At 35.4% G+C, this 16,778-nt stretch overlaps 1 protein-coding gene across 1 annotated transcript in view; it reads left to right on the top strand.

The window, feature by feature from the left end:
* Positions 1-16,778, top strand: part of Tenm1 (teneurin transmembrane protein 1) — an 819,764-nt gene that overhangs the window by 557,709 nt on the left and 245,277 nt on the right. The window contains exon 13 of the mRNA XM_085684917.2: positions 3,219-3,419. Within this exon, the coding sequence (XP_085541043.1) occupies positions 3,219-3,419 (201 nt within the window). The remainder of the gene's footprint in view (positions 1-3,218; positions 3,420-16,778) is intronic.

Below are 16,778 nucleotides of genomic sequence, written 5' to 3'. Positions count from 1 at the left end.
CAGTAGATGTTCGACATGCCCTTGGAACACACAGCAAAGGTTTGAGGTCAGAGAAGTTCAAGTGTCTTCTGGAAGCCTCAGAGAATACATGTGACTGTTTCTATTGACACGTGCAAAGTGGTAATGCAAAAGTGATATCTTGTCTCCTAATTTCTAATACAGTTTTCTAATGTGAGAATTTCCATATTGATATTTTTAGGTGCTAATTCATATGTTTTCACTATTACAGAGTGCATTATACTGCATAATGAAGCATTGCATTTAAAGAATGACATAAAAATAATGATGTAAACACATTTGGAACCATCTTGCAAATGTTTTCTTTGGACGTGATTTGTAATTATCACTATTATTTATCTATTCTTACATGCCTCATGCTGAAACTTGACCTCAATGCCTAAACCATCAGGCTTACCACTAATGAGTTCAAAGCAGAGTCTTTGTATTAAATTCACTTCTAAGAAGTCTAAAGAGAAAAAAATATTTTGAGATGACTATAGTTTTATCACTTAAACAGATATATTGGAAAATAAGTTTACTAGTAATCAGACCATTTTCATGCCACATTCTTCAAATAAGACTGATTTCAGAAATAATATTAAACCATTACCATGGGAGATGGTCTCATCACAACTGTTATTCAGGAAAGAGGCTGCTGAAAATGTACTGTAATTGCTTTTTAAAGATCGTTCATTAAGACTATTACACAGCATTCTAAAGGGTTTAATCTCATTCTACTCCATGAACAAGCAAGACTTTAGCTTTCCACCTCCCATCAGTGGCCGTAGAATAGGGGTGTAAAGACTTTGTTTGTCCCAGTGAATTCCTTTGGGCTTGTACAAGGCACTGGACTTCCTAAGACATCTTAGAAATACATGAAATACATTTTTTATGATAATCAAGCTATCACTATATGTAAGTATAAAGTCAAATGCTGTATAGAATCAGACACGGTTAACAGTGAGTGATATCTAACGCATCTATAATTTGACATGAAAATCATGTAACCCAATTCATTAGACTCTTCTGATTTGAATTTGATACGCAGCTGAAAAGGAGTTTAGCTTAAATTAGCCTTTTACTTGGTCTCTAGGAAAATATGTAAAACAGCCAAAATAAAGTGGAAGAATACTTATCATATTTAATGGCATAAGCTTCACAACTACAGAAGAAAAAAAATCAACTCTTACATCACATATGAAGAATCTATAAGCTGAATCAGATTATAAATTTTGTTTACAGACATGGTGTTGTCATTGTTTCTATTGACTGATTTAGTTGCTAACTTTTCAAAATAGAGAAGGGTCACATTGAATGTCCCCATTTCTAGCTTCTCTTGAATACTAGAGCACCTGGAAACTAGGCCCACAATATCTGGAGCTAACTAGCAGCAGTTCCTTTTAAAGAGAACACATGGTTTCACAGTTTGCTCCCAATCAGCAGTGTACTTACAAACACCTCATTTCCTCTACTCCTGCCATCTCTAGGCTCATGGTTTCATTCCTCTGATTTAAGTGTGACTTTTATGATGTAAAGATCTTTAGAACAAGAATTCCTAGCCATGAAGAAAGAAACTGATAGCTATTAACCCTGAGAGTGAGCTTTGTTAGGAGAGAAATCCTCCCGGGAAAACATGTGGAGCTGCGACTGGGCATTTTGGTGGGAAAGAGCATTATGAGAACCTTAAGAGGAATAGCTTGACATGAAAGAGTAAGAAACACAGCTATTAGGTACACCATTGTGGTGGGGGCCTACAAACAGAGAGTGTCTTCAGAGGAATCTCCTGAAAAAAAATTTCTGACTTTTACAGCTTTCCAAAGTTTACACCACAAAATTTAGCTAAGCCTAGCCTGTGTGACAAGAAACATGGAGAAAGCAGGTACTAGCTAGGGAGGACTATAAACTATTATTGCAATGACAAGGGGGAGGAGCTAGGTTTATCTCCTCCCTTACCTTGGTCAAGGTCTCCAAGTTCTAACTTTCTGCTGCAAAGGATGTGGCCTGATTTCTGGAAGAGGAAGGCGCCTTAACAAACATAAATTTAATGTAACAAATATCTTTTAAAAGTCAGAATAAATTAATGGCATTTTGTTTATTATTTATTATTCTTGTATTTTGCCGCAACCAAATAGTCTTCTAAAATTACCAAATAGTCCTGCTACAAATAGTCTATACCTTAGACTTTACTTCTTATGCCAAATCACAAAGCAAATTAGATATACATTTAGATATTTTATTTGGTGATTAGCTCAATTATTAGAAGATTGTTTTAATGACCATCAGATCATGGGGGTAATTATGAGAGCAATAACAATTATAACAGTCCTAATGGTAGACCTTTCATGGTAACAATTTACACCCGAAGAGTAAGTAAGATTTTCAAATTAATGGAGGTTGTATCAATGTATCCCCACTGCTGCAAAAACATTTCAAAGCATAATTAACAGTAGGACAAATTATTATAGCATTATTTGTATAAAAAGAGAAATAATGTAGAATTCAACCTTCCCATACAACATAGAATAGTCAGGGGAAAGCACAAGACAACTTTCTACATGGCAAACATTTCTAGACTCACCGAATCAAAGACAAATAGAATTACATTTTTCTAAGGTGGTGTCACGGTGCCTGATAGAAGGAGGCATAAAGAAAGAAATTTTTAAAATTCAATTAAAAATGCTGCAATTTTGGTTCTTCTGAAGAATCAATGTGAGGTTGCAATAAGTCTATAAATTTTATTATTTCATATAATAGCAGTCACTTCATCAAATAGCTTGTCATCCAAATTAAAAGCTATATAAATACTCCTAGACACATTAAGTACAACTTTGATTCTAATTTGAGAAAGGATAAGGAATGGTTTATCAAAACACTCTCAGGCATTTTTTAAAAACTGAGAAATTCCTACTGAGAGTCCATACAGGTCCACCCACTTATTTGTGTGGGGGTATCGCATACTGTTCAGAATTGCATGAAGCATATGTGTGATTTTCTTCTTCCAAATTTAGGCTGCAACTTTTATCATACCCTACCATATTTCTAAGTGTTAATAATCTTCTGTTTTAAATACAATGTTTGCATGAGTCACTTTATTGCCTAATTAAAGCAACATTAGTGATACAATACTAGGAAATCAATATATCTCAGTTCCATTACCCAGCACCTGTTCTCTATCAGCCTTTCCGCTCACCCCCACTTTTTTTGTTTCTGGTATTCAGAGGACTGCTTAGACCCAATGTGCTCCAGTCATGGCATCTGTGTTAAAGGAGAATGTCACTGTTCTACTGGCTGGGGAGGAGTCAACTGTGAAACTCCACTTCCTATCTGCCAAGAGCAGTGCTCAGGACATGGAACTTTTCTTCTGGACACTGGAGTTTGCAGCTGTGATCCCAAGTGGACAGGATCTGACTGTTCTACAGGTACATTGGGTTTATATCTCTAAGACTATTCTCAAAGTCTAACTGATCATTTTTTAAGGCACCTCATTTCAAGATCTGGAGTGTATGACTTCAATAGTCACAGTAAGTTTCTAGGTATTTTCTATTCAGTATTTTACTATCATTTATTTCCACTGATTCAACAGTATAATTCTCTGTGATAGGTACTTATGATGTGTCCTTTGTTCTCTTTGTGTGTTCTACTGCAGTTATTTAAATAGTTTTTGAATTTCATACAACCTGCTTTTTGCAGATTCTTTTAAATATCTAGCTCCACAAACTCAGTAAGCATTTTTACTGAGTAACTCATCACATAAAAACAAAACAACACTACTCTACCCTATTTATGACCATATTATTATTTCTACAACATTGTTCCTTTCCCCCATTCCTTATCATACCATATTTCATAGTTTCCTCCTGTCTATAGATAAACTCCTTATCAAAGGATTACCACAAACTATTAAAACTGCCTGACAACTACTTCTGCTTAATGAGTCAATCTTTCCCTCTGCTTGCATAATCTGTAGGATCTACTTATCTTAGGTGCATTGAATGCCCCTACTTTTCCATGTCTTTTGTTCATCATAAAATGTTATTAACTTCCAATCTAGAAAAAGCCAACCTACCTACCAAAACCAACTACAACTTCATTCATTTTGTTAAAACCTTTTCTGACTAGATCGCTATGAATCCTATGAAATCCATCCCATATGCATTGCTAGTGAACACAGAAGCCATTGTGATTTAGGCATTTGTACACATGGCTGGTGTTTTTCTTCTCAGCTACAAGCATTGAAAATAATTAGTCATTCTTTATATTTCTGTCTTCAGATAAGAGTCTTATTAAATGAATAAGCTAATCAATGACAGCTCTTGGAAAGCTTCTGCCTGTGAATTTTGTGGAGGATGTAAAATGGCATATGGTGAGCAGAAAATTTCAGTGCACTGTGGGATTTCACTACCAGTGAGTTAGCATATGAACTACAGGCTGTGATTATACACTAAGGAAACATGAGGATTCCTCTGTTAAGATAAATAATTCTAACATAACTTTTATCCACAATTATAGTCACATTTCACTGAAATTTTATTTTCTCACATTGAAATAATATGAAAAATAGGAGTGAATTTTAAAGTGTCAGAAAATGAGAGCTCAATGTGGTGATGTATGCCTGAAACCCCAGCTCTTGGAAGACTGAGGAAGGTGGATCCTAATTTCCAGGCCAGCATCTGTTTAGCAACTTTTAGGCTAGTCTGACTATTAAGTGTCTCAAAGAAGCAGGGGGAAAGATTAAAATGATAGAAGTTATTTAACTGTCACTAAGTGCAGTTCTTAAAGTTTATTCATTTATGGATTACAAAATGAACATTAACATCTATGTGCTGGGCATTATTGTTGGAGTCAGGGGTATCGAGGTGTCCAAAATGTATGTCATCTTTGCAGAAACAGATATTATTATAGTCTAGTAAAAAAGAAACATTTACAAAGTTAGAAAGGAATGACAGAATCAAAGTGACTAGACTTATGTAGATGTATCATAATAATAAAGCCTGATTATTAACTTGTTTTCAACATATAACTGAACACCTTTCATAATTCCACATGCCAGATGTAATATTATGAGCTGCTGCTCCAACTTTAATATAATATGATGTTAATATTCTTATTGTAGGAAACACATGATGATTTGTATTGTCTCTATCCTAAGTGTTGCACATATTTCAATTCAATTCACTGTAAGTACAATAATTGTGTCTACTTTGAAGCGGAAGAAACTGAGGCACAGATTCAGGCTCTAGCTTACCCAAATCACCAATATCACACCTGTTGAGCTAGATGTTTGACCTTGAACAGTCCATGCACTTAATCACGACCATCTAAGGGTCCATTACCTGCTTTATCATATACGAAAAGTGTTACTACTAGACCGTGTCCAGGGCCATGCAGCACAGAGTAGGAAGCATAAGCATGTTATTTCCCTAAAATGAGGGACAGCATTAAAGAAAGCCTCATACTTGAATTTATGCTGGAAAGATGGTGAATGTTTATTGCGTGCACAAGGAAAAGCCAGGCTTTAAAGGGGGAAGATATGAATCTAAACGACACACCTGGTGGACATTAGGTTAGTTACAGTCCAGGAATGCCAAAGGAGATAAAACTGTCACCAATGAGAAGAGCACTGAGCCAGAACATAAAGAATTTTATTTACACAGCATGCTCAGGAATTTTCATTTTCTCATGATCCAATAGGAGTGCTCCGAGTGGTTGGAAAAAAAAACCTGCAAGGTGTGTTTAAATGTTACCGCTCGGACAAACATTGAGAGGACAAATTCAAGAAGGGTGGCACAGGGAAGCCAGTAACAGTTGAGTATAGTGACCGAGAGAAATGGAAGCCTGGTCTAACCTGTTCAGGTTATAAGAGGAAAAAGTATTACTGACTGATGTGGGGAAAGCAAACTTGTAGAAATTCAAGTTTCATATAGAGGCAACAGACATAGTGATTGTGAGTGTGTGGTGGAGATGTTTGCATAATATATAGATAGATATTACAAGCAAGGAGTTGAGATTCAAGGGTGGGAATATCAAAGAATTCTTTCTGCTATACAGCCCTGTCAACATTCAACACGGATGGGGGAAGGTCCATGTGTTTTGGGGAGTGTCATTTTCTTCAGGGGTATAACCACTAATAAGATGTTCTTGTTCCAGTAAATAATTCTACAAGCCACACCTAGGCAAGAAATACTAATTAAACTTGGGGGGGGGGCTGCATACCAAAATAATTTATGAATGTAGGACTTAAATTTGTTGACAAAAGGGCTTCCAGTAGGACAAAAATTGATGAGAAAGGGGACTACATAGTAAAAATAACTAAAAATTTTTTATATAAATATACAAAATTGTCAAAGAAAAAAATATAAATACATGTTAAATTGTAGGCAAATGCTCTGTGCATAATTCAGCAGACCAAAGAGTGCATATGACTGTCTAGGAAGAATATAGAAAATGGTGACCAAGTCAGAACTCCACATGACATCAATGCTTTACCATGATAGGATCCTTAATATCAAGTCAATGCTTTTCTTCTAGAATTGGAGATAAGGCTCTGGGCTCAATACCCAGAAGCACAAAGAAATCAACAAGAAATGAGAAAAAGTATTTGTTTATATAGAACTAGTTAACATGAACTGAGGATAAAGAATGGTTCTGTATCAAATATTTGTTCCCTTGGACCTCATATATCTCACTCATGTTCTCCATGATTCCTCACAATTAGATAAACTTCCTCCTAATATACCACTAATATCAGTGCCAGGAATTTAAATGTTTCTATTTCAAAGGAATCAATATCAAATTCAATATACAGTCTCTCCTTCTGGTCTTAACCTCCTGTATTAGTTACTTTTTGTTGCTGTGATGAAACACTATAACCAAAGACAATTTAAGAAAAAGACAGTTTATTTGGGCTTATGGTTCCATGTGGATAAGATTCTGGCAAGAGATCAGAGCCCCACAACAAGCCGTAGGCATAGCAGCAGGAGCCCAAGCTGAAAGCTCACATCTTCAGTCACAGGTAAACAACAAAGAGTGCAAACAAGAAGTAGGTGAGTCTTTATTTCTTCTCTTAAACTCTGCTTCCAGTGACATACTTCCTCCAGCCAGGCTATACTCCAAAGTTTTCTCATACAGCCATCAGTTGTGAACCAGAGAGTGTTCAAATGCTCAAGACTGTGGGGATACATCGGTTATCCAAACTACCTTGCCTGCATTCCCTAAAATGCAACGCCATGTTCCAGTCCTACAGACAAAGAAGAAAATTACATGAGAGGAAAGGCTTGTAACGAAGGGGACTTCAGGAAAGAAAGAAATACTTTGGCTTACATCTTGAGGTTGCATTCCATCATGGCAGAGAAGACTTGGTGGCAACAATATGAGATTGGTCAGCAGTCAGTAGTGTTGTAGACTATTTTAAGGTGTGTGACGTTTTATGCTGCATTTGTTAAACTCTGTAAAGCTGTGATTCTTTGCCTGTCTAAAACACCTCATGATTCCAATAAAGAACTGAATGGCCAAGAGAAAAAGAACAAGGAGAGGAGAACATCAGGAGCCAGCCAGCCAGCCAGCCAGCCAGCCAGCCAGCCGTGGAGTAAGAGTGAAAATAAGATATACAGAAGTAAGAAAAGAAAAAATCCCAGAGGCAAAAGGTAGTCTGGATTATTTAAAGTTAAGAAATACAAGAAATAATCCAAGCTTAGGCTGGGCGGTCATGGCTAAGAATAAATCTCCATGTGTGATTTATTTAGGAACTGGGTGGTGGGCCCCTCAAAAAGCCAAACGAGTAAAACATCAAACTACAAAGGAGAGAGTGGAATGCTGAAATTCAGTTCCCCTTCTTTTTCTTTAGTCTAGGACTCCAAACAGTAATAACATGGTGCCACCCCCACATTCAGGGTCAGTCAGTCTTCCCTATTCAGATCAACCTTTCTAGAAACACCATCATAGACATGCCCAAAGTATGTTTCCATCTAAATCCAGTCAAGTTGATGATAAAGATTAACTTGCACAAGGAGGGTACTGTCATAACCACATCTGCATTTGAGGGAATATGATTATATGAAAAAGGAAGAACATAGGTGATATGGGTTGTGAAACAGGACTTAGTAATCATATGTGTTAACCCACACTATAACCCCCAGAGAAAAAAGATGCTTGGCATTAAACCAAGAGCAGTCTGGACTAGTTAGAAAATTCAAAACCAGCTAGGACTGCAGTGTGAGACTCTGTCTCAAAAATAATAAAACTTGAAAACTACATGACTATAAATGGAGACTGGTGTTTTACTAATGATGATTTGCACATTATTAACATGCTACATAAATGGTAACACCACTAAGTGAGGTAAGCTTTCACCTAGTAAAGATTTTTTATTACTGCTGCACTTTTTGATATGGTCTGGGGCTATGCCAACAAGTGAATAAAGGTTCCTGTACTGCAGTCTGGATTGGCAAGACAGATGATAAACACTGAGCAAGAAAGATATGGAAATGTTTTCATCATGAGGAACTGATCACCAGAAACAATAAATAACCCTCCAAAGGTCGTAGTTCTGGCAAGTTTCAAACCTATACGTAGAAACCAGAGCTACTAATATCATGCTTCATACAGTGTTTTTATTTTCAGCCTCATACCGCCTTATCTACCCAAATAAGACAGCAATTAGGCAAAGAGACAGAGCTCGTGTAAGTTAGCTTACGGAAAAGCAGACGAAGATCATTAAACGCCAAGTGTGTGAGTGGAATATTTTTGTCCACAAAACCTGAACCAATGACACATTCAGTTCAGACCCAATAACCAAACCTCACTAGAAGCATCTCGTATTCACACAAACACAAGGGTGGATAGATATGATCCTAAACTCAATAGCTTCTCAGGCAAAAGGCTGCCTAATAAAACTACCAACTTGAAAAATAGAGAAAGAAAATGCTTTCCAAATCTCTAGTGTCGTGGAAGGAATAGTCCTTCTGTGATTTTGGAGCTCTATAAAGGTTGTTCCCAAAGAGCATATTTAACCATGGAGATGATCTCACTGTGCATACTTTTAATTGAGTGTTCTCCGTACAGGAAGCAATTTAGCATCTGATTCTGCTAATGGATTGTGTCATTTCAAAGGTGGATATGCTCTTTGCCATTGATCATCTTCTCCAAGTACACGAAGCTGCTTAGTTGTTAGCATGTTAACTATGCTGCTTTGATGTCAAGGGGACTGTAGCAAATCATCTGCTGATCATTTTTAGTCTGTTTTTCTACCTACAATATTGTTTGCTGCCTTAAATTGATACTTGACATGGACTTTTTTAGCTTGATAGTCTCATGACACTTCACAAAAGGTTAACTCATTAGTCTTTAAAATACCTCAAGAGGAATATAATAGAAGCTTGTTATATCGTGGGTTAGATTTGGATATACCACAGGTCAAATTGTGCTCTCTTAAAACATAACTCTTTGCTGTAAAATCTCAGTAATACATTTAGCCTGTTGTAAGGGTATTGGCCCTGGCCTCTGAGATCAGCATTGTAAAATGCATCTACTATATTTCTTTGGTAAAATCTGACTTCTGGACACGGTCTCTTAGGGGAGCATAAAAGTAGGATGTAGAGTTCTGTATCTTTTTTATTAATGAAATTGATCTGAGCCATTCTATCTTTACTGACAAATAATAGATAGCACATTTCATGGAAGTAAGCCTTTATATGAAGAGAGTAGCTCTTGCCCTTGCTTTGCTACTATCACCCTTGTAATAGGTATGTCTTATAAGTAGATTAATTATCTAGAAATGTACGGAGCAATAACAATTAAGGTATTTTTGAACATACTATTTTTTTATAAAAATTGCAGTATTATCATTGCGGTGTTAGATCCTAAAGATAGCAGATAACTTTGTTAAGGAGATATATGCTTTTTATCCTTTGACATGTGTCCCTCTTTCTATTAGAGAGATGGCAGTGTTGATGTAGTTGTGGATGTAGGTGTCTGTGTATATGAATATATTCACAGCATGGTGACTTTGAGTAATACACTTAATTTATTTGTGTCTCAACTGCCTCATGTGTGAAATGGTAGATTAGCCAAAAGTCCCTTGAGGTCTTTTCTAATACTGAAATCTATGATTCTTGATCCTGACTATTAGACTATTGACATCAATTATAAATCGTTTATGGATATAGTCCATTAACTCTCTTAACTCTCATAACATTGGTGGTGAGACTATATTAAGTGAAAATAGTTCAGAGTAAAAGAACAGTCTCATACTCTGACATAGAGAAGATGCTTTTAAACATTTACATCTTCAAAGGACAGTGCACACTCACAGAAATGTGTATATATTTATGTACATATATTCTTTTCATTATAGCAATGTTTCACTTTGTTTTTAAGTATTCTCTAATGGATAGTTATATGAATCTACTAATAAAACAGATAATTAGCAGAGAAAGTCATAAGGGATTCATATAATAATTGTTGCTAAGGAAACTTTCCTTGATTGTGCAAGCAACATATGCTTCAAAACATTGACAGTTTCTCCTTTTATTGAAAATGCCAATGATAAAAAGATTTTCATCTGACTATCTCCAGGACATACAACACATCACTTCCTGCAATTTACAAGAATTGATTAGACCTTTTAAAGTGAGTCATGCATACACAGAATTTTCCTTCTAATTTTATAGCTAAAACAGGGTCATAGATACCATTTGACAAAGAAGCTTTATTAAAAATGTAATGCACATTCTATGAGGTTGACATAGAGCCATTCATCATGCTGCTGAAGAGAAAAATCCATTCACATATAAGCTAACTAGGATATAGTATCTTCAATAAAAAGAAATCAGTAAAGTAAGCAGAAGAGAAACTTAAGGTTGCAAATACTTTTCTCTCTGCAGTTACAGACACACCTTGATTTCTTAGGAATGGTGTTTAATTTCTCACAAATGTTAAAATGATTGCATTATGAAGGTGTAAGTCACAAAACAATCCCACACCAGTTTGGAATTATGATTAATAAAAAGGTTATTTATTTAAGGGAAAAACTTACAGATCACTGTTCTAGACAACAGCCCTCTGCATGACCAGGAAAGGAGTCTAGTAGCTGGAAGCAGAGGCAGAAGCAAAAGAGCGAGCACATGGCTACCACTTCTTTTTAAAGCAAAAGAGACCATGCCCAAGTGGGCTGGTATCTTAAAGGCTATTGGCTGAAGGAGCAGAAGGAGCTCCCACAGCAGCATTAGTGAGCAGAAGCATTAATACATCCCAATTCTACAGATATCTTGACTTAAAGAAAGGCTCAGGGTAGGACAAAGAGTCACTTAAATATAATGGGGGAAAGGATGGACAAGAAAAAAAGGCTTTGAATTAATTCATGGCAGCTTATTTATTTTAACATGACGCTCAAGGTATAACACCTATGTGGAAATTTATTTTAAATCAGTTTTATACTCACTGAAAATAACAGACAAACTTGGAGGTGATTCTGATAATATTAATTAGAATTCTTAAAACCCTGTACTTGTGACATTGTAGTATTAACTAAAGTCAGGTCAAAACCTTAACACTAGATTATTGAAATTAGAGAAGTTCATTGGTGACACTAGAAATGCAAATATAAAGCATCTTTAAAAGCATCCCAAGCCAAATTAAGTGTGTGAAACTGCATGTGCAGAAATATCTTTGGGAGGTAGATATGAAATAGGAAAAAAATCACACTATTATAATGATTTCCTAGCAACACATCCTACTCAGACTCACCCCCAAGCCTTTTTTTTTTTGCTCAAGTGAAAATTGAAACTGATCCCAAAATATTCTTCAATTTTAAATTTTCTCATTTACTCAAAAGATCCAATAAAGGTACCATAATATTGTACATACAATATTATGTATATTTGTATATACAATATTATGTATTTGTATGTACAATATATATGTGTGTGTGTGTGTGATTTAAAGTACATTAAATATCTGATATTTCAAAGCATACTTTTTTATTTTGTTCTGAGACAATGAAAAAGCACACCTGTTACGCCATCATTAGCAGGCAGCAATGCAAAAATACAGTGAAAATTTGACAATTTGACAAGTCTAAAGTGAGAGGTAAATTTCCAGAGGCCTCTGTAAATCTGAGATAATTCTACTATTTCAGGACATTATAACTTGAAATTTTGTTTTTCAACCAAGGGACTCTTAAAGCAACTATGAAGCTAGAAAAATGAAGTTTTGCATCAGTATGAGAATGCATGCTTATTTATATGGCTAAAGCATAGTTTAAGAGATTCATTGGGATAGTCTGACAGTTACAGCAAAAGCAAGTAAGCAGAATTTGATTTTCACAGCTCGATGAATTCTTCTCATACACTCAATTATTCTGAATATTGTGTTCATTTACTATTTTCCATATGTTTAATTCCATATTTAACTGTATGAAATGAAAATAGACCTGGAAAGAGATAAATATAAAGGTGTGTCTCTTCTTTTGTGTAAGATCCTATGACGAACGTAGTCGCTGCACACTCACCTTCACAGTTCACCCTGTAGCCATAGTAGTCCTCTCAAAGGGGACATAGAAATACATAGATAGGTTTGATGCTTTGATAGTGAAGTAACTGAGATAGACACAAAAAAGTAGGATTCAACAGGGCAAAATCAAAGACAAGGTCATGGAAGTAGACTGGAGCACATTATCCCAATCCTACATATAAAATCAGGTGATTAGAGATGAAACTGTTTATCCCATGGGTTCTAGTTTGCTTTATAATGTTATGATAAGCACCATGACCAAAGTTACATAGAGTAGAAATGCTTATGAGTCTCCATCATATTCTACCATGAAGGGAAATCAGGGCAGGAAATCTAGACACGAATCTAGAGACAGGAACTAAAGCAGAGGTCATGGAGGAGTGCTAGCTTGCTTTTATGACCCACGCGGCTTACATTTTTATATAACCAAGACTACATACCCAGTGGTGGCACCATTCACAATTGGCTGGACCCTCTTACATAAAATCGGTAATTAATTAGGCTACATGTCAATTTGATAAAGAAGTTTTCTCAATTGTCATTCCCTTTTTTCATATGACTCCAGTTTGAGTCAAGTTGACAAACTATGTATGTCTACACCATAAGCTAAAATCATTTCTATAATTAAAGTAGCCTACATTTAGAGGACCATTTTTCACTCAATCATATGACTACATTCATGATAATCAAATGAAGATTACAGACTAAATATTGATCACTTCAAATATTTATAGTATGGCTCAAGAGATCTGATTTATGTTCATGTTCCTCTGAGTCACTGGAGAGAATGACAAAAGGATTTCATAGTACCTATATACACAAACAAAAGTAGACTTGATAGATTGTATTTATATATTTGTAAATAGACATTATATATAGAGATAGATAGGTAGATAGATAGATAGTTGATAGATAGATAGATAGATAGATAGATAGATAGATAGATAGATAGATAGATAGATAGATAGATAGATAGATGATACAATGACAATCTAAGAAAATGAGGGTATCATTTTGAGCAGGTAGGAAGAACATGGGAGGTACTTCAGGGAGGAAACTTGGAGGTAAACGATATAATTCTATTTCAACTAAAATATCTTTTTTAAAAATGTAAGAAGTAAAAAAAAAAGGAACCTGAAATATTCAAACTCAGCAACTCTGAGTAGTTGCTCGAGTCTACTGCAAACAGCTTCATTTGGCCTTGCTACTAAAACTGGTAACATTTTCTTACTTTTATATGATCCATGAACTACAAGTAAAGAGGAAAATAATTTCTTTTACTATGCATGCATCAGAGTGGGTGCCAAGAGCAGAATTCATTCCCCAATGTCCTTTATTAACTGTCTGTGTGGATTAGTTCTATCATTTTTTGCATATTCATGAATTACTGACCTTTTGACTCTAAAAGTCTATATCTTTCATAAATAACATTTTTCTGGAACTATCTTTTTAACCTTTTTTTCCTATAACTTGATAGTGCCTCCAATTGGAATTTCCCATCGATTCTCCTCTGCAGTCCTCATTCTGTTACTTCTTTCCGGTTTTCCATTCCCTTTTCTTATCTGTGTTATTGCATGGATAATTTCTTCATGTTGTTTGTTTAGCTCGTTAACTCTCTGTCTGTGGTTACTTTGCTGTTAAACCCTTCAATTGACTTTTCAATTTCTGAGTGCCTTGGTTACTTTTCCACTGCTGTGAAGGGACACCATGACCAAGGTAACTTATAAAAGAAAGCATTTAATTGGAGCTCACTGTTCCAAAAAGTTAGAGTCCACAAGCATCCTGCTTAGACAGCCATATGGAAGAGAAAGCTAACTAAAAATGGCAAGGGATTTTTGAAAACACAAAGACCACCCCCAGTTGACATAACTTCTCCCAAAAAAGCCACACATAATACTTTCCAAATAGTTCAACCACTAATAACCACACAGTAGAATCAATATTAGCTACCATGAAATATCCTCAGTCATAGAAATTATTACAAAATTCAATTTGACCTCTGGCAGACTCTTTGCACATGGCAAAAGTAGCCATTTTAATTGTCAAAATATGATTTAAAATAGTTTCTAGTATAGTTTTTAATATTGTTCCCCCATAAAACCTATTGAGCTGCACCTCCATTGTCCACATTGTTCTCATAACTACTGTCTTCCAAGGTCCTACTAGCGATGGCCCATTAAGCACTGCTGGTGGCATTTAGACATGTTTCTAGTACAAAGTTTACATATCTTCCATATCCCCCCCAAAATTAACGTGGTCATGCATGTCACATCAAAACTACATTCCTGGTACTAACTTCTGTCTTAGTTACTTTCCTACAGCTGTAATTAGACACTATAATCAAGAAAACATATAAAAAAGCATTTAATTAGGGTTTATAATTTCAAAGACTAGAGTCCAAGACTGTCATGTTGGGGAATATGGCAGCAGACAGGCCGGATTGCTAATGGAAAGTAGCCAAGATTTTTGCATGTTTAGCCAACAAATACCTGTCACAGAAATGGCATGGGCTTTTTAAACCTCAAAGTCTATCACTAGTGATACACTTTCTCCAACAAGGTAATATCCCTTAATCATTCCCAAACAGTTCCTCCAACTATAGAGCAAGGATTCAAATATATGAGCCTATGGGGTTCATTCTGATTCAAACCACCACACTGTGATTATTTTTTCTTTTTTAATATTTATTCTTGAGAATTGAGCATCTATGATACCTCAAAGTCCACCACCACAGCGGCATACTTCCTCCAGCAAGGCCACATCCACTCCAAAAAGACAAGACCTCCTAAGATTGCCATTCCCTATAGACCAAGCATTCAAACACATGAGTCTATGGGAGCTATGACTAGTCAAGCCACCACTGTCCCCACACTAGATTTATTTATCCTTAGGTCAATTAGATTAGCAGATGACCACAAATATCTTAATAGAGCAAGACTTATCAAAAATATTGGATATATTATCAATATGAAACCTAACGGAAAATCTACAAGCTTAATTTTTATACTAAATTCAGAATTTAATTTGCTTTCAGCCATTAGAATTTTTAAACTACATGTTTTAAAAAAGATCTTATAAGCTTCAGTTATATCAAGAAATTATTCTACTAATGTGTAAGTAAACAGATTAGAGGCCAACAAACCTTGAAAAGCTCATTCCATGCTAGTAAAATGGTTCTGACAATGTGAATTTAAAAAGAACTCTCAGAAGAATTGTTCAAAAGATAATTTTGAAATCATGGCAGTGAAAAACAGTGAGGTTAACAGTGAAGTCAAGAGTAGGTAGTTTAAACAATCAAAGCAATCCTCCCACACTTCTATGCTAGGTTCATTCAGTTTTTAACGGAATTCTTCCTTTTATATAATGAAAATTCCAACACTGTAAATACAAATGCCTATTGACTGTCCTCTTTTTATTCTTTTATTATTATTTGATACACTTATTGGTATAACTATAGAATAGTACCATAGATGAGATTATAGACATGGCAGAGCAGTGCCTTCTAATTTATAGAAGAGGAAACTGGGTCACCAAAGTGCTGAATGGCTGCCATATGGTCATACAACTTACTGAGTGCATAGTTAAAATCAAAATGTGCTTTGTGATTTTTAATTTAGACATTGTATCCAAAATATCATTCAAAGAATCTTGTTTGAATTCAATAGATAATGCTCTGTTTTCATTGTCAACATTTCTACTGAATCTCTAGAAAACTGGCAGTGAACACACCTGGAGCAATATCCTCAAAACTTTCTATTTCCTAGCAAGCAGAGTATTAAGAAAATTGTCGGAGTTTCAGCATTAAAATACTCAGGCAGAAATAAAACCAAATCTTGGCTCCTTTTTCTCAGCTATTGGGTGACCTTGAAGAAGTTACTTGACTCTCTGAACCTCTTCTGTAGACAGCAGAATGGGGAATAATTCCCAGCTTCCAGAGTAATTGCAAAGGGTTAAATGACATAATATGAGAACATCACCCAGCATAGTGTTTCTCACATAGAAGATGCTAAATTATGATAATAAATGGTTGCTATTATTGTCATTATATTTCAGTTCTCATTGTAAAGACACATTTCAGAGCCAAATCTTTTGTAAGAAGGAGATAAATTAGTGACTGTCTCAAAGAAATTCATTTCCAGACACTGTAAGGCTGAATTAATTTAAAGGAATATGAAAATTCTTTCTACTCCAAAGTCATCTCCCTCCTTTGTCCCTACTCAAATGCTGCTGTTTCCTGTGTTTCTTGAACTCAGTGGATGTTTTATTTGAAA

This window comes from Myodes glareolus, chromosome X (assembly GCF_982192425.1).
Source record: "Myodes glareolus chromosome X, mMyoGla1.1, whole genome shotgun sequence".
Lineage (NCBI taxonomy): Eukaryota > Metazoa > Chordata > Mammalia > Rodentia > Cricetidae > Myodes > Myodes glareolus.
This window is presented reverse-complemented; position numbering and strand designations above follow the sequence as displayed.